At 39.0% G+C, this 19,754-nt stretch overlaps 1 protein-coding gene across 9 annotated transcripts in view; it reads left to right on the forward strand.

The window, feature by feature from the left end:
* TAFA4 (TAFA chemokine like family member 4) overlaps positions 1-19,754 on the forward strand; it is a 93,821-nt gene that overhangs the window by 59,235 nt on the left and 14,832 nt on the right. For all 9 annotated transcript variants that reach the window (XM_056338521.1, XM_056338518.1, XM_056338520.1 and 6 more), the window contains one exon: positions 18,553-18,708. In XM_056338521.1, the coding sequence (XP_056194496.1) occupies positions 18,553-18,708 (156 nt within the window). The remainder of the gene's footprint in view (positions 1-18,552; positions 18,709-19,754) is intronic.

The raw sequence follows: 19,754 nt of genomic DNA on the forward strand, positions 1-19,754 counted from the left end.
CTCATCCTGAAATGACAGGGAAACACCAATGGCAGTTTGCCTTATGCTTCTCTTTAATCTTGTTTCGTGTTCAGTGCTGAAGTTATAAAATATATTTAGCAGAAAGAATCCCATAAATAATTGCAAGCTGAGAATGGAATAATGATGGAGAATAACTGTTTAGTTAGATCATATAACTGCAACGCTATGGGTTTCCAGAAAGGGCTTACTCCAGGTTGCTTGCAGAGTTGCTGTTTTGAACCTCCTTGAAACCTGGAGGAAATCTAATTTGAGAAATTTTATGGATTTCTTTATGTAATAGTTCTAAGAAGCCTTGCCCCCAGTGACCTAATTATGTCACCTGCGTGCTGCATAACTTTGTACTCAAGCAAGACTGCCACAAGCCATGTGAGCTTTGTAGTGAATTTTTTTTGTAAATTGGATTTCATCTTTTCTTTCCACCCTTCCCAGTAGAAGCTGCTGACTTCAACATTTTACCTGAGGTTGGAAGCTCCGCTGACTTTTTTTTCCTTTTTTTTTTTTTTTTTTTTTTTTTTTCTCCAAAAGGCCAAGGATGCAATGATAAAACTCATTTGTCTTTTTAATCTTTACCTTGTAATTAGAGCTAAGAGAGGCTGGAAAGAGATGCCAGGCAAGTAAGCTCTCTTCCTTTAAAAGCTCTCCGGGCACATAACTCAGTCTTGGGAGAGCTTTAAAAGAAAGCAGTAATGAAAATCCTGCAGAAAAGGAAAAATAAGCCAACAATGTTAAGACTTAAGTGTGCTATTTTTATTCAGGACTGGGGGTAGAAAAGTCTCTGGTACCTCCTGGGCTCATTCTCAGATAAAACATTTGAATCACTAATTATTTTTAAATATGCTTTTTGTACAGATGAGCTTCTGTCTTTTTCTGCCCCACTGATGATTGAAGATGATGTTGATCTTACTTGGAGGTTTTGGAATCATTTTACCTCAGCTTTTTTTGAAAATCAAGTTGTTTTTACTGTGAGATCAGTAATTTTCCTGAAGTTCCGTTTTTCTAGAAGGCAAAACCCCCAAACACAACTTATTTAAATGCTGGAAATCGAATTGCTGTGGAATTTAGGTACCTGGATCTCAGAAAGTATTTAAAAATGGCACACCTTTCACTCAGGCAGAGCACTGAGTTAGAAACAAAGCACGGTGGCGGTCATCCCTGTTTATAACAGCAAAGAAGGTGGTGGTGGTGGTGAGAGAATGAATGGCAAAGGATTGAGGTGCCAGTGCTGGTCTCTTGAGAAGCCGAAGTAACGGTGTTTATTGTGCCTTTGGGTAGGATTCTGCAGTTCTAAGTCACTAGATCTCCAACAGTAGAGCACTGCAAAACTGCATTTGTGCATGGATCTGCTGATAGTATTGCTCTAGCACAGCAGATTCTTTATTTCTAGGAAACACATATGCAAAATTTCAATTATTTGTTCCCTTCTGAATGCATATAACACCATCAGTGCAGTGAACTCCAAAGCTTTCCTTTTGCCAATGCATCCTCTAGGAGTCCCATGACTTCTACTCAGTGGCTTTTTCCTTAGTCTTTAACAACCTTCGTTGTCTAAACACTAGTTTGTAGAATCAGAACGATGACTCTGAGAATTACTCTGAAATAGTCAGAGATGTTGCAGAGTGAAACAGTGTTTTTTGTTGGCACATCATGCTGCGCATGAGACTTACGGTTTTTCATTCCATGTATGAGAAGGAACATAAGCCTCATCTTGTGCTTGCATTCCTGAAGATAAATGAAAACGATTGTTTTAGAACAAGATTTCTTTTGAAAAACAAAATACCCAGTTAAAAATGAAACTAGAGCCTTTTTTTTTTTTTTTTTTTTTTTTTTCTTATACAAGACTAGCTTTTCATCTTTTTAAGGCAGAGATGTTAGGTGAATACATAGGCCTTAGATAGTATTACTTAAAACTGGATTGTTTGTCCCCTTTCCCAGTGGGGCCATGAATGGTTACCTTTCCTTGAATTCTCTCTTTTTGACTGTGGAAGATTGCAAAAGTGGTTTTCTCCTCCTGTTGTTTGATAACTATCCTTTGGATTGTTTTAAAGTGGTTTGGGTTTTTTCATTGTTTTCAGTGGCTTAGTGAAGGCTGCTTTCTCCACTATCTTAGCTGGAGGTCAAGGCTGAATGTCAAATTGACATGTCATCCATGGTCTGAACAGACAGAGAAGGACAAATAGCAGTTATGATTTGTGAGCTGAATGGTAAACAATGGGGGGTTTTGTGTTTGTAAAACTAAATTTTGGAAGCTAGCAATATCCCCCAACATCAAGGGTATTCTTGACTATGTGCCTAACTTAAATGTATGAATTTTTCCAGTGATATCAACCAAGTCAATGGGCCTGACTTTTATATTACCTGTGCCTTCACGCAGTCAGTGCCCTGGTATAAATGCTGTCATTTGGACGTTAGCAAGCAGCTGTAAACCTCTATACCTTATTGGTCCCTTGTAACTCTGTGCTATGATGCAGCTCAGCATGCAGATTTTTGAGTAAGGAGAGGCAATAGTTTTCAACATAAACAAGTCCTCTGGGTCACATTAACCTCCTTCAGTCTCTGTGTTAAATAATTAAAATAAACTAGGTAGTGTTTAACTATATGTATTTACAGGCTTACTGGAGGAGCTTATTAGTTCAATATCCTCACACAGTGTCTTAAACCTTTCTGAGCTCCAGGATCCCTTATTAAATATTTAGTGCATATTGCTGAAAAAGTCAAGATTTGCTTTATTTTTTAGAGGCAATTTCTCTTCTCAAAATTCTTTTAGCCTTTAAAATACTGGCCATCTATAAATCCTACATTTCTCAAGTTGCCAATTCTTGCCACCAAGGAGTATTTGTCATTTGTGCTGATCTTAATAGTACCTCAAGAAGGTTGTGCAGTGCATCCTCACTGGATTCTATAGAACCACCTCAAATATCTTTTTAAACAATTCATCTGACAGCAGCTCCCTTGGATAGAAAGAGGATGTCAGCTGCTAACTGTGGTTTGGAGACATCAATATTTCTCCTCTTCTGTTTCTGAGACAGTCAAAATGGAATTAGTTAATTGACAAGTATTTTTGTGTTGTTGCTGTGGGATAGTAATTATTGGTGACAAGGGCTGCTGGTGGATATGCATTAATACAGTACAGCAAACCCTAAAATTTGAAAATACAAGGCAATACCCTGCACTATTACGACTAGTCATTTTGCCGTAATCTGACTTGTTACAGATTGAAACTGGTGGTCTTGCCAGGAGAGAGGAGACTTTGTACACAGCAGAGTTTTATAAGACTTGCTATATAGCTGAGCAAAGGCAGCTTAGTGGATTAAAATAGCATCAGTGATATCTCTTGTCTCTAGGGCAATAAGTTATGAGCAAAGACCTCCAGAAAGGATTTTGTTTCTGTGGAGTCTCTATTAGATGATACTGTACAGTAAACAAATAACAAATGGTTTCACTGAGTCCATTCTCATTTTGCCTAATTGCCTGTCTTGGTTCAGTACTAGTGAAGATAAGACATAAGCCACGTTGTATTTACTTTTATGCCCAAGGCCTGATTGCTTACTAAAAGAGGCTGGGCTATGTATGTTCCCTCTGCCTGTAGCTGGAAACTGGTCACTCCTTGGTACAGGCTCCTCTTTTAAAGATTTTAAGTCATCACTTTCTGTGTTCCATGGTCTGAGGTGGCAGCTGGGAGAAAGAGTCCCTGTTCCGTTGCAGTAAAAGCATCAACTTCATAGTGTGAAGGTACCTGGCCAAGCCATTTACAGAATCCTGCAAACAAAGATGTTTTCCACTTCTAACAGTAAGCCTCCATATATTGTCTACGCACTTTGACAAAGGATAATGTGCTGGACTGGCAACATGTTGAATCTCTAATATAGGATCTATTCACGCCAGTAATTGCCATCCACCTCTGACCTGAAACTCGCCTGTTCTTTAAGCAGTGAATCATGATCAGTCACAGTGCTGTTCTTGCTAATATTAGGAAGAACATGTGAGAAATTCTTTTAAAGAATGTAGTCCCAATTTTGGCAAGACATTTCATGCATAAATATGCCTGTTTTTTCACTGAAATATTTTCAAGCTTTATGGGGTCTAGATTAATAGACTTCCTCTGTTGGAATTTTTACTGAAATTTGATGTACATGTGCAAATTTCATTTAAAAAAATCAGTCTGGTTTAAACTGCCAGGAACATTAAAAGAAATAGAAATCTAGTCTTTCTTACCCAATTTCAGTGTTTATTTAATAACAATATATTACCAAAATTCCAGATAAAATGTCAATGATTTTAAATTAAAAAAAAAAAAAAGGAAAAATGAGTTACAATTTTCAAGAGACTGCACCTTTTAATTTCAGAGTGCAAAATGCATTCCTGCAGGGGATAAATGATACTGGTTCTTTTAGTCCATTGGAAATAGCTGTCAAGTTTGTTGCCAAACAACATGTCTGATTTCATGTCTAATATTTAGCAAAATTTAATGGGTACAAACTGAAAAATGGAATAGTTCTCAGTAGGAGGGTAGCAGAGTTCTTCTTTTGACACACCCCATTGTTCATTTGATTCTAAAGCATGCCTACAGGTGGCCATTCAGCACTCTCAGTGCCTCACCTGTATTAAAGAATAAAAGTGAAGCCAGGGGCACCTTGGAAACGAACCCACCCCAGCTCACAGTCTGAATAGCTTTCAAGAGGAAGCAAAAAGGGCAGCCTTTGTAGCTAACAAGACAGTGTTGGTGGTCTGGGATTTTTACTATTGATATTTAAGGTACTTGAACCTAAAGCTCAGGAAGGAAGTGGAATTTACACTAAATACAGTGATTCATCCTTCAGGCTACTGACTGTTGCAGTCAGTTTGGAAGCCATACTTGAAAACTTCTCCAATTTTTTCTGCTGGGAATCATCTGCTGGCTGGGATCATCAAAACACAGTGGCCTGAGTGGGCTCTATGGGGAGGCAGCAGGGAAGACCTTGTCAGAACTATCACACTTTTCTTTGAGTGTCCCATCCACAACTAATGCAGAACGCGTGGCTCAGGGACTCTGTTGTGGGTGTTATCTTGGAGTTGTCATGGTACTTGGGAGAACTGCATTTGCCTACATCATTGTGATGGTGGAATAGCTCTTATTGCTAGGATGTGTTAAACTGGTCCCTGAGGAAAAAGTGATGCATTTAGCTATCCCACGTGGAACTGTAGGTGCTAGGAATGGACATATGTTTGGGTGCTTCCCTGTGTTTTTAGTGAACTTAATGGCAAACTTCCTTCAGTAAAGGTAAGATACTTAAAGTGAAGTGTCAGATGGTTTTAAAGGTCATATCTGAAGGTCTAAGTCTCGCAATGCTGAGCCTTTTAAACCAACACTTTGTGTAATTTGGAGTTAGGGATACTTTCTACATGGCCAGATCAAATTCTGAATATGTTGACTGTCAGCTCATTGGTTTGGCTTGCTTTGTAGTTTCAAGTTGTGATTAAAGATAGATCATTATTTTTCAGCTTCTCAGAGCAGAGGTTGCTTCGAACTCAGTAGGGGAAAACCTGCTTTCTTGTAAAAGTGAAGTCTTTGGGGATTATGTTGTTGAAGACTGATACCTTCTCAGCTGAGGTCACTTCCAAACTGTACATATTTCTGACAACTTCAGGTCCTCTGCCACCAATTTCAGAACGAATAAAAATATTCATCCTAGATGCATCCTTCCTTGTGTGAATTCACAGCAGAATGTATCTTTTGTTGTATTTTATTGTTTTAAACTCAGTAAGTATTTTACACTCATTTTACACATTTTAAATCTTTCTCCTTTTTTGCCTCTCCCTTAACCTTGCCCAAAAGTAAAAGGAAAATTTGCCTTAACTTCTGTACTGCCATTGTTACATTCTGAGAAGCAAATTTTTGGAGACCTCAGTTAAAATTTCCTCTTACATGATGTGCAATACATGAATAAAACGTACAGGACTTGGTTAGAAGTATTTAAACAGGAAGCTTGCAGGCAATAAATCATATATAAAGTGACAGAAAGGTTTTGAAAAGCCATTTCTTCATCAGCATTTTCATGCTGAATAATGCGATGCCTTTGCCTAACAATACAATTTTGTAATATTTTTAAAGCAAAACTCAGATTTTTATTAATGCAGAAATGCAGATATTGTTACTTTACAAAAGTCAGACTATTTAATTATAGAAGTTACGGTATGGTAGTCCAGGTGTGTGAATTATTTTCCTTAAATGTTCTGTTTGCCAAGGTAGAATTAAACTGGACTAGCCAGGACTGTCAATGTGCTGACAATTGAAGTCTCTTCATGGTAGTGGTAGTGCAGAAATAAATACATTAATTATATTGCTTAATCTCAAACGGTCAGGTTTGCGTGCTCCAAAGGTCTATAGTCGCTATAAAGAAAGTCTTGTAATTTCTTGTGCTTGAAAGTGGCACTTGAAAATAATTACAAGATGCAATCACATGAGAACAGGAAGCCTCAATGGATGAGTAATTAGATGCAGAGCCTTTCACCTCAAGGTCGTTGTTTCTAATCCAGATCTGCTTGGTAGTGTTTGGAAGTGCCATCAGACAGGTGGTTAGTGTGAAATTAGTTGTGGAGATCTCGGGTTTGTTCGTAAGTACATTTCCGCCTAAGAAAAATTGCTGTGGCTGTGATTTTCATTCTGGCTGTCTTCTTCCCTCTTATCTAGATAGGAGACAAAATTTCTGTTCTTTTCTTGTATTGAGCTGACTGGGTAAGATTAATGTGATTCTGGCCAGTTTCACTGCTGTTGGGAACTACCTGCTGGACAACGATGATGCTGTCAGAAATGAGTCCTCTGGTGTGGGTGCCGGAGGGATGTCAGCAGAGGGAGCCGGTAGAGTAGTTCATGTTTAAAGGGGTGGCTAGTCGAAGAGTAGTGTATGAGAGGCACTCCCAACTACGCAGAGTGTCCTAGGAAGCTCTGAAAATAAAAGGAATTGAACGGGTGTGGGTGGAAAAGTCTTTTTCCATGGCCTATCCAGCCAGTGCACAAGTGTGTTGTATAGACTATGAAGGACTTCATAGCTTCAGTGGCGCTAATGCATTTGTCACTGTCTCCTGCTGTTGTGATTCACTACAGATTAAACTGACCTTTCCTTAGGTTCTCAGGACCTTCAAGCAAGGGGTCTTGCAGAGGAATCTGCCTTTATGAGGCTGCTACTGCTCTGTAGAACAGCTATCATGAGCAATGCCTGTTGGTCCTTCCCACCCGGTCCCTGGTGAGACACTGAGCTAAAGCAAGTACCAGAAGGACACTATATATAATCCAACAATGTTCATGGATTTTCAAAGTTAGTTATTGTTCTGACAAATTACCTTTCAAGTGAGGCGATGCATGTTTTGAGATTTAGAAAATCCAACCATGCTAGCAGAAGCTGTTTCGTAATGAGTTACTCAATACAGTTTTTAAAGGTAAGAAAAATAAGCATTGTAACTGCTGATTTTACTTTTTTTGAGAATATGATCAGAAGACATATTAAAAAATTTTCCCCTTTGTAATGTGCACACTGCAAGAGGAAAAACCCAACCATCTTAGAGTACCATCTTTGTGGAAAGATACTGGAATTAATGACGTGCCAGGTACCAGGTCACCTTTAATCTTATTCAGAGGGGAGATGGTGGAGCATTGCTGTTAAAGTCAATGGCTCTTGGGGGAGTCTAACCACCGTCGTGTAAGTTAATGGCATGCCCTCTCCTGCCACCCATGGCTGCTCCATTACCCTTGAAAGCAGCCGTCAAATTTGCACAGCTTTAACAGGAACATCTGCTTCTCTCCCCTGGTTGTTTCCTTCACATCTGCAGCGATTGTGACAGGGTATGTGCTCTTCTTCATTCACCCTCGTAGCTCTAACCTTTCCTGTGGCTCATTTTTTATGCTCTGCCTCCTTAATGACTATTCTAATTCATCTCTGTGTTTGCTGGTAGTCTCATTAGGGCCAAGGGAAAATTCACCGGGTGAGGAAGCCCGTTGTTTTCTGGTAAGAATAAAAGTTTGTCAAGTCTGACAAGCTAGCTGGGATACTTTAGAAAGACAATTTCACTACCTTGGTTCTGCAATTTACCCAGTGGTGGCAAGTGTTCCTGCTAAGAAGGGCAGTGCCCCTCTTCTGCAGTGAATGATGTCCCCTTTTCTGGCTGACCTGGGTCTTTTTTTGGCCAAGATCTACAAAGATGTACAAGTGTCTTCCTACTATTTAAACATCTCTTTTCCATTGATTGATTTCAAATAGATTTCCTTGCCAACATAAGACCTGGACATCTAACAACTCTTGGGAATTTGAGATTTCCCATTCAGTTCTATTTCCTTGGAGCCTCCAATCCAAATACACCTTGGCACGTGCCCTGGGACTAAGCCAGTGACTGTCTTGCTGCATACAGGTGTAGGAAAGTGCTGTTATTGCAGCTGCTACACCACAAAGCAAATGCACCCAGTTACCAGGGAGCAAATTTCCACCTCGTGGTAGAACCCCCCCTTCGAAATACAATAATTTGCAGGAATCAAGTCGTCTCTAGTCTTTTGAGTGATGACAGTGAAGCCTGAATATGGTCTAAGGATAAAACTGTTGAACCTTCTTCCAGAGTTGTAGTCTCTGTCAAAGCTAAGATATGGTGTGGAGGAAGGCTTTTGATGTTACTCTTCAGTTTGTTCCTGTTGTACAAGTTACAGCATAGAGCAGCATTTTAAAGTTATATTTTAAATTTTTACCTCAAGCTGAATGGCTTTATTATAATGGAAAATCTACCCAATCTTTGTCAAGGACTGTCCATTTTAATAAGAATGGGAGAAGAGTTGGGTTCTTGGGTGGTTGGAAGGGGATCTATGGAACTCTAAAAGGATGTCTTAACCTTCAGTTTGTTTCTGAGAAGGGTCTGTTAACACTCTGTTTTTACTGATTCATATAGCTTTGTCATAGGAACTCACATTTTAAGCCTGGGTGAAATATCTTTATTGTTGTTAGTTGCCAAATGAAAAATGCCAAATTTGGGTAAAACAAGCAGCATATTGACTGCAAAAAGGCCTTTTGCTACATAAGATCATAGGCTTAAAAATATAAATAGCATGGAGGAAATAAGGTGAAAGATCAGCATAGAATGTGTGTTGTGGCAGCACCCATTTGTGCATGCACCTAGTTCAGATTTCTAGATTTGGCTTTCTGAACTGTACCTCTGAGATTACCTTGGGTTACAGCCTGCAACTGAAATGTCAAAATTTTAGGTTTGCACTTTTATTTTTATGTAAGAATATTTAAAAGTGAAAGTTGAAAGGCTCAAGTCATCTGCAGAACCTTGAAAAGAAAAAAAAGTATTAATGTTGAAGCCTTGAAAAAGAATCATAAGTATGAAATGGGAAATGTACAGGCTCTCACAATTTCTGAATTCTGACCTTTTTAATTATTACTTGGTTGTTAGCATTGTAAGTCAGGGTAATGATTTATAATGTGGGCCTATGGGAAATTGTTACCAGGTTCTGATTCTCATTTTATTTGATCATGATTATATTTTTTTATTGTCTTTTGTACTGTTACAGTGTAGCATAAAATATTGGGCACTCTTCAGTGTTAGTTTTTTCCATATAAGAAAAAAAGAACATAATTCAATAATACTGACTAAAAAAAAGTCTGTTGGCATTCTGGAAAGCTCACTTATGCTTTGCATTTATGGATATAATAGTTAAAATAGCTTAAGTTCAATTAGCTGTTCAGCCAGGTTGGATACAGTCTTCGCATGCTGAAACCATTTACAAGTCCTCATACCACTCAGAATTAAAAATGCATTTGTGCAATTTAGTTTTATGACCTCTTATTGCTTAACTAGCAGCTGGATCTTATACTTGGACTGCTGCGATGCTTTTCTCATCCATTCCATCGGAATAAACCCAAAGTAACCATTACAGCTATGTAAAACCTGATATAAAATGAGGCAAACTCTGAAAATAATTAATCAGTGGTGATCAAGACATAGGGGCTTTTCCAGGGATTGAAGACCAGCTGAGGAGCTGATGGCCTGGTGCCCAGTGCATTAACTGATCTGATTGCTTGTAACGTTCCTCGAAATTCCATTTGCCTGATTTGCCTATCGCATGAAAATTTCATCTCACTTCAGCAATGAAATGTATCATTCAAATTCACAGTCTTATCCACTGCTCCTGTTTTTTGCAAAAGATGATTCTTCTAGTGCAACAAATACTGTTTTAGGACTTTAATACACACAGAGCAATTAATGGAAAGGAGATTCACTGCCAAAGTCGGTCGTCTAAATTAAGACAGTCAAACAGGACAACCAGAAAAGCTTTCATAAACCATACCATTTAATGATAACAGTTATATCTGGATCTTTCTTGAGTGGATTCTCAAATGAGGGTTAACTAATGATTAATTATTCATTTGCCTACCTCTAACTGCCAAATTCAGGCACGGTGCTATTACTTTACAGTCCCATAGAAGTGATTTCATTTAAGGAGGGAAACACACCTTTGCATGTAAAAAACATAAAACAGAAACGTGGAAGTTCTTTGTACCTTGTAAATTTTGAGTACTGAAACGAACAGAGTACAAGTTTCCTTGGTTGCCCTCTGTTTTACCCATGATACTTGGGCATGAGAATAAAGATTCAATTTTCACTTGAAATGAAGAAAATGCTTCTTTCACAAACATCTACTTTATTTTCTGGCAACTGCTGTTTACTTAATCTGCAGAGTCTAATGACTTAGATGACAATTGCTGTTTTGTATTCTCTAAACAACTATCATTCTTGTCTGATGAATGACCTTGAACGGAGTTAAAAATACCTCTGGCATTTAGTGGATTACAAATATTTGTTTTACACAGCTAAACCCAAAATAGTCATTTGATATTTCAGGTAATGGAGGAATGCTCAGAAGGGCACAAGGCCTAATCCTCAACATTTATTTTGTTGCATATGTGAGACAGACTTCAGAGTTTTTCTTTCGTTTTTCTTTCTTAAAGTTTATGATAATATTAAAGGAACTTCTGGCGTGCCATAGATGTGCAGTATGAAGTTGTAAAAGGGCAGCGCTGAGTCTGGGCGTGCTGAGCAGCTGCCAATGGAAGCAGGCTGTGGGGGCCAGCAAGCTCACCTGCGCCCCGATGCCTGAGGGTTGCATCAGTGATGGTTTGGTCAGGATGGCTTCTGCCATCAATGAAGAGCTAGTTAGGGATGTAGATGTGATAGTCCTTCTCCCCGGTTTGTGGTCTCAGGTATGCTCCTTTTTCTTTCTGATGGCAAGAGCAACGCTGTTATTAGATGCCATCAGCCCTCAATATTGGGGCAGAAAATTAAAATTTTGCTTAAAAAATGGTGGATAACTGTGAGTCTGGCCTATGCAGATATATGTGTACCTGCTTTCTTCAGGCTAGCAGAAATCTCTCCAGGGAACTACTTTCATTCTTTTTTCCCTTTCTCTCACGGTAAACTTGTGAAGGAAGGAACAAATGAGAGGAAAAGAGTGGTCCGCATGTAATAGTGAGAGTGAATGTTAATGGGTCATGTGGGAAATACTTCTGTATTACAGAGCACAATGTTGTGATGGAAAACCAAATCTTTTCCTTGTATTTTCTTCTCTGCCTCACCTAAAATAGCCACACAATAGAAAGTTTTCCATAGGAAATGATTAGCACTATTTTACTCCATGGTACTTCATGAAGTTTTATGCTTTTAGATTTCATTTGTAAAGGTGATATGTGTACTTGAACCAGGATGAATATTTCTACCTGGCTGAAAGGCAGTCCTTATTGATTAACTTCAATGTAGCACCCCAGCAGGTAGACAGGCTTATGTTTTAATTTGTTTTTGCTTCCAGGTCACTCTTCATCCACCTTTCTTTTCATTTGCAGCAACCATACCCCCCTTCCTCGCTCATTTACAGCACCTACATTGGTCTCAGCTGTTTTGATTTATTGACCACTCAGATTTAATGCTTCATTCCTTGGAGAAGTCTCAGTGCTTGTGTCTGATCTAAGGTCACCTATGCTACTTATTCCAGGGGACTTTAATCTCCATATGGATGTGACCTCTGACACTTGCCAAAGAATTCACTGTTACATGATTCTGTCCAGCTGTGTCAGCATGTTCCTTCACCTGCACTGAAAGGTTATGCTTTTGATTTCATTAACTTTTTGGGTCTCATTATCAAGGTTTGAGGTCACTCACCTTTTTTCCAAATACACATCTAGATCTATTGTACCCCTAGGGTTCCTCTCAAATTGGTTGCTCATTTTGAGAGTTGCTGTTTTCTTTGAGTGTCGCTTCTTGCCCAAAACAAGTTAAAGTGGTTCAGTGCTGGTTCTCTGGTTATCCAGTTAAAACGCTGATTATGATTTTGCACATGCCATACTACTGGCTTCCACGACTGATGAAGAGCAAATGTCTTGGGTGGAACAAAGGCTGTAACTTTATGGGCTGTTAGAAACTCCTTGGTTAGAAACCTGTAGATTGTGGAAGCAGCAATCTCAAATCCTTCATCTGGGAGATACTGTATCTTTGCTTGCTTGTTTTGTTACAGATGTTAGCTCTAGTAATCAAAACACTGCTATGTATTTGAGGAACATGAGATTAATGGATAGCAAATAGGATTCCTTGCTCCCTTTTTTTTTCTCTTCCCTTTGGTGTGTGTGCTACATCATACTTTGCCTATTATCATGGTCAAATGATTATGGAAAGATATTCCTTGTCTATTTATCTGGAGAGCAGTTGAACTGGTTGAACTGGTCTTTTGTGGCAGTTCTAGACCCTCTGAACAGTCCAGTCCCTAACTGCTAACAAGTAAAAAGGTAAAACTTTAAAAGTGAGACTGGACTGAATTGTATGTGCAGAGACAATTTATGCCTTTTTTTTAATATATATATTTATATATATATATATAAAATATTGTATATCCGTGAGGAAGAAGAGCATCTAAGTCAGGACCTTGTGACATGAATGTGACATTATTATGAAAAAATCTAGTGGGTGATGGAATGGTAGTAGAGAAAAGCTCTGCTGAAGAGCCTAGAAGCCTAGAAGATGGTGTGTAAATTTTGCCTTTCAAGTGACTTTTAGCTTCTTCTTTTGAGAAGAGCTGTCATCTTTCAAAACATCTCACCTTTCCTCCCCCAAAACATCCCATGAACTGGAGAGGTTCTCATAAATACGTATGGTAAAAAATTGTGAAAAATAACATGTTATTTCCTTTAATAATGTGGGTTTTTTCTAGGAATATTTGCCTCTTGGTGTGTACTTCATATATTTGTAAGCAAAAGCCAGCATTAAATGAAGGTGCAACATCAAGCTTTTTAGAGTGCTTTCCTCTTCCAGAAAACATCAGGGCTGACTTGTAAACTCACTTGTTTCTCTGACTGTTGTCTGCAATATTAGGCTCCATAGCCATTCATCTTCCTATTGACAGACATCCTCTTTGCCTTTTAAATAAATGATGCAGTTGATGTCATCCAGACCAAGCTTGCTGGTTTTGAGGCTTACTGAAGAATGTGCTGAGCTATGGTCATATTGTCCTACTGTCTAGATGTGCTGTTTCTCCACAGTGCTAGTTGCTTTCTTTATTAAAGAGGGCAGCTTATGAAACAGAGATAAAAATTCCCTTTAAATGTGTCTTTTCCATATGTTTCTTGGTTAAGAAATTAGAAAAAGAGGAGATTATTCAGGATTTCGGATAAAGGCATGCTGCCTGCACGTATATTGCATTGAAAGAGCACTCCTTGTGAGTGATTAGAATTAGTCACAGAGATGAAATGGATGTGGACAGAATTGGCTAGCAACCTTCTGAAAGCCTTCCTCTTTCTTTGATATTTTCCTTGTAGTTTTGAAGTACATCACTGTGATGTTTGATATTTTATTAACAATAATTGTATTTTCCTCTTTTCATTTGAGGATTTCAAAGAGTTTTAGAAGCATTAATTGCATATCTGCCCCCTGACTTCTATGAAGAAAGTGAAAATAAGGTCTTGTCAAATATGTTAGTTGAAAAAAATGTATTAAATTGAAAATAAACAGTTCAGTGTTGATGATTAAGTCAACTCTACTCACAACACTTGTGCTGGCTTGTAATGTGCAAGCCTAGTAACTTCCTAGCTTGTACTTTCTTTTCTTCAGAGATGATGACTGCCTTCTCTGCAAACTGTGAAGCTCTACACAGGACCATCTTCTGGGCTGGAAAGTCCACAGCTAACAAAGAAACGGTCACAGAGCCTTTGTTTGGCTAGTCCTTGAGATCGTTAAGATGCATCCTGGGCTTGGGCACCTGAGGGCTATTATTATCTGTAGGTATTTCATTATGGAAGGCAGCAAAATTCACAGCAGGGAGTATCCTGGAGGTTGCTTCTGTTAGCGAGCCCTGTCCCATTATGTCTGTGCTCTGTATGGAGAGATAAGGAAAGTGTCCTTAGTGAACTTGAATAGCATCGGTATTTCTAGGGAAGCTAAGCTGTAAAGGATTTGGGGTATTGAGAGTAACACATACGCCAGGCTCCTGATCAGAGGTAACCCAGAGGCCCCTAGTTTTCAACATTCATCCTCTGTCCTCCACAGTGCCTGGCTGGCAGACATTCCCTCTTCAGCATGCAGAAGGTGTTCTATGACAGGAACATTTCTTTGGTATTGTTGCTGATAAAATGTATCTCTCCTTGGAGAGTTTTCTTGTTTAAATGTGAAGATGTAACTGAATTTCAACTGCAAATATTGACAGCCCTTAAACTGCAGATCTGTATAGGTTTATGGGTGAAGAGCTATAAATTTATGGGCTTTTTCTAAGTGAGCCCAAAGGGGCTTGTCTCTCCACAGCCTGCTTTCTCCCTTTCTCTCAGTGCAGTTCTCCCTGAAATGGCTTTCCTGATGTGTCCAGTGTAGAATTCACTTACTGTGATCTTCACACTTTAAAAATCGTTCAGTCCCAGCTTCTTTAATGCCTTGGCTTCCTGAGAATCCATTGATTATAAAATATTTTAAGGCTGTTCTTGGGTTTTTCTGTCATCATGCTCTCAGCTGTACCTTAAATGTACTTCAAACCCAAGATGAGGGTTTATCTAGTGCAAGATGGAAGTTAAAATGTGCAGGAGAAGAGTTTATATTCTTCCTTTTTTGCTGCCTTTGGGCACCTGAATGCAGAATCAACAGGTTTCAGTAGATCTAGGCAGAGAATAGACTGAGTTGATGGTTAGTTGTCAAGACACTGATAGTTTTCTTAAATCTGAAAGCCACTCTGCAAACTGAATGCTTGTCCTCTAGATTGCTAACACTGACAGAAATGGGACAGAAAGCCAGTATGTTAACACTTAGCATTTGTTCAGCACCTGTTCACAGATGCGTCTGAATATTAAGGAGAAATGCATATGGTGCTCAACAGAATAAAAAGTGTTAAGATGCATGTGAACAAGCAGGAGGAAATATAGATGTGAACATGTAGGAGGGGAAAGACTATTACAAGGCAATCCAATTAATGCAAATGATGCATGCAGATGTCTTTGGCTTTTTAGTACCTTTCACTGTTATACTCCATAAGAGCTGCGCACTAGGGACAAGAGAGCACTGTCTTCCTTTGCGTGGCAGCAGTACTTTCAAACCTTAGCATCCTACCCTTGCCAGCAGATGAGCAGGGGACACCTCTTACGTGCTTGTTTAGCTATGAAGCATGAATAAGTGCACAGTAAAACAGCTACTAAACCAAAGGATGCATTCATGAGGTAACTTAATTTTGCCTTCTGCAAACACCTGTGTGCCTGTTGACTCCTGGCACTTCAGGGGAGCACTGTCACTGCTTTAAAATTCAAACAAGATAATTGAAAGTGAGCCCTGGGTTTCCTGGGCTGTGTGCTCAGGGCCAACTGGTTTGATTTATTTTGGTATTGACTTAACAGGACTGTTCACCTAAAGGAAGCAGGATTTGAGCTTGAAAGCAGACATTCTTTCAGCTATATATTGATCGTTAGAGCTGGATCTAGTCCATCCTTATGATGTACCTTCTAAAAAAATGGCTTCTACTATTATCTTGGCATCTGATGTCTGGTGAATAATGACTTTAATTAAAAAGAAGACCCGGCTGCTTGGTCTTTCAGATGAGAAACATGGCAAACTCAAGTATGTGGCATAAGCAGTTCCAAATTTTCCCTTTTTCTCTTCTCCCTTATAAAACTTCCTTCTCATGAGACAGTCCAGACTGTGACCTTGCTCTCCTGAAGTCAATAGAAATTTTTTCATTGACTCCAGTGAGTGCAGGATCACCACTGTAAGCACGATAGGAACCAATGGGATTTTCCCTTGTTTATTCCAAAGAGTTTTGACTCAGGCTGTAAGTCTAATACATAAATAAATACACTCTCTTAAATCAGCAACTTCATTTTACGTAATCTTTTCTGTCAGAACCCCTGGCCACCTGCTTATTATCTCCAAATATTGTTGTGTGAGGTGTTTTTAGAACAATATTTTGAATGAAGTGTCACGGCCAATTGGATTTTCCTATTTGTATATTTATTTTCCATATTGACTTGCATAGAAGCTTCTGTCCCACAAGCTGGTAGCTGGTTTTATTTTTTTCCCCATCTTTATTATGGTATGTATATTAGGTACTTGCATGAAAATTCAGTCTGCCAATAAACTTGTTACAGGAGCTATGTAAGGTACTTTTATGCTGTCTTCAACATTTTTTCAACTTGCTGTAAAATACCTTATGCATTTTTCTGCTGTAGCATATTTTGCTTAAAAGTACAGTGTACTCTTTTCCTCAGAAGAAAGTATCTGTGTGTGTGTATATATATATTTATTTAACATGCTTTAAATTTGCTTTTCAGGATTGCATGTATGAAGTTTCTTGCCCATTGAGGTTGCTGTGAATACAAATTTGGCAACAAGTCATGCAGTCCTTTAGCTGTGCTTGAAATACTTGTGAAACCAAAGCACGTGTATTGGAAAATTGCCAAGACAACCTTTTAAAAAGTTTTATATATATTTGAATACTCCCCTTTCTTGGGGAAACCCCCTTAGAAGCCTAAATCACATTTCTAGCTCTTGTGAAGGTTAAGATTTCCCACTTAATCAACGCATAAAAGTTTCTACCCAAAAAGTACAGTGATCTTTATCACTCAGTAAGATGTCATCTATAAGGATGTAAGCCTAGTCACAACTGCAGCAGGCCAAGGTGTTCTCTGTCTCAAAATCTTGTGTCTGGTATTCATTAGCAAGAGATACTGTAAACAACCAACCAACCAAACAAAAAAACCCCAAACCCAAAACAGGGCAAGCATGGAGTGAGTAGGAAACAGGTTGATCCTCCAGGCTTGCCAGTTGGAGGATTGCCTGTTTCTTTTACCTTCCTTTCTTTAGTCTGCTGTGCCTTTGATATTGCCCACACCTACACCAATATCTGCACTGTTGTCTCTTGTTGAATAAGGAGCCCATACTGCTTTGATGGTGAATATTTTTATTATTCTCATCATTGTCTCTCTGTCTAGCTCGTTTATTAAAAAACTCACCCTGTTCTGTAGTGCTGTTAATTTACAAGGTGCTTTACAAACATAGATAAGAGCCATCCAAGGCTCTACTCTAAATAAGACGAGACAAATGCAAGATTAAGCACTTGAAGGCTGTTCAGTAAAGTGAGGACATGGAAATGACTTATGCAAAGAGGAGAGAGGTTTTGTGAAGTGGGGTTTCTGAGAAAGGGGTTTGGGCAGGGTGAAGAGTAAGTATGGCAGTGGAGGAAAATGGTTGGGTGCAAGGAGCAGCAGAGCTAAGATGTGAAGGCAGGAGTAAGGAGACGAGGTGGAAAAATTAATTTGGAGAATTAGGGAACAGTGAATTGTGAGGAAAGGCACTTGAGAGGAAAGCAATAGGATAGAGTATCCCAGTTTTCTTCAAAATGGTCTGGGAGAAAACTTGAAAACTTGAGAAATCCATATAGTTTGGGGATTATTTTTTTTTCTTGGTTTGTTGTTGTGTTGTGGTTTGTTTTTTTTGTTTTGTTTTGTTTTGTTTTTTTTTGACAAAACTTGACTATGGCAGCTTGTCAGCCTACCTTGTTCTTAGCTTGCCTCCAATAATAGGCATAGCAAGCAGTGCTTACATGTTGTCATGTTAGAAAGTTTCCCTACTGTTTAAGATGTGTTCCTTGTGTTAAATATTATCCTGCCCATTGTATCCATTTATGAAATGAAATAATGAAATATAAATCCTAATGCAAGACAGGAAGCCAAATGAAGGAGGACTGTGCTTTCTCTCTGCATGTTGTCTTGTCTAGTCTATCTAATTGACTACTCCAGTCTCCTTTTCTCCAGATGGATTTGTAAGGGCCAGAGAAGAAAGACTGAAAAATTGACTTCTTATGATGAATTAATCTTTATTAGTAAGAAAGGGATAAACTTGGGGAATAAGCCAGATCCTACAAGATGCTTTGCCCCTTTGTCTTCCTGGGATTTAAACTGGCGTTTGAGAGATTCAGTATCTTGTAGGACTGTATGAACTAGCTTTTTCTTTATGCACTGATGTTTTGTTTTGCTCTCCATCACCTATCTCTGCAATTACTAGGCCAGCACCAAGTCAAGCAAGGGACATGTGAAGTTGTGGCAGTGCATCGTTGCTGCAATAAGAACCGGATTGAAGAACGATCACAAACAGTCAAGTGTTCTTGCTTCCCAGGGCAGGTGGCTGGTACGACAAAGGCTCAGCCCTCGTGCGTGGAAGGTAAGCAGCCTCCCGCTCACTCATGGTTCATTAAGATTGTTTGAGAAGTTTAGTCTCCTTGATTGTTTGACTTCCCACTGCCTCAAAAGCATAATCCTTCCTTTTGTTAATTTTGGAAACATCTCTGTACGTTGATGATAATGAGTCTGTGCATAAATCTGGGTGTAATTAATCCTCTTAATATATGTACTTGTCCATTTCATGTCTGTGCCAATAAAACTTAATTTTTTTCACACAAGAATTCTCCTTTAATACTAGTCTGGAAACAGCATAAGCCACGAAATTCAAGCTTATGATACTAACTCTTCCAGCTGTTTTTAGACTTAGTAACTTGGCTAAAAATTCCCTGGATAATAAATGCAGCCCTAAAACTGGGTATGCAGATAGTACTGGAACATCTGATTTTGAAAGCTGTTCTCCAGATGACCGTTTCACCATATTATGTGCCTAATGGGCCCTTATGCTGGACACCCGCGTTACAATGATGCCCCATGTCTGTTCAGTTTTGTGTATTGTAACCACAAATAGGTTGGAGTTTAGAGAGCAGAGCAAGCACGCTGCTGCACAGGACCCTGTGTCTGAGCTAGGACACTTACCTGATGAAGGAAAAATGTGGTACAGTTGCTTTATTCAATCACCTTCCTGGGTAGACGTTGAAATCCTTGCAGAGCTCAATATTGCCATCCTTATGCTTTTAGCATTGTAACTCACTTGAAACTAAATTCATTATATATACTAAAGCTAAAATCTTACCTTGATTGTAATGTTGATCAGGTATTCTGAGGCTATATAAAACTCTTCTTCCTGAGGCTTGCTCTGTACTTCACCCCCGCCATTTTCCTCTCTGGCTTACCAGCAGTTCAGAAACTATGGGTTACCCTTCTTCCTTTTCCACCAGCAGGGTCTATTCCCTGGAGAGGCTGCTGCTGCTCTTAACTTAGTAATCAGCTACTCCAAGACAGACTTTCTTTGTTTTTATTTTAGAAAAAGTCTAAAAGTTACCAGATCCCCCATTTCATTGGTTCATAAGCAAGACTCTTTTGTCT

Source organism: Falco biarmicus, chromosome 4 (assembly GCF_023638135.1).
Source record: "Falco biarmicus isolate bFalBia1 chromosome 4, bFalBia1.pri, whole genome shotgun sequence".
Lineage (NCBI taxonomy): Eukaryota > Metazoa > Chordata > Aves > Falconiformes > Falconidae > Falco > Falco biarmicus.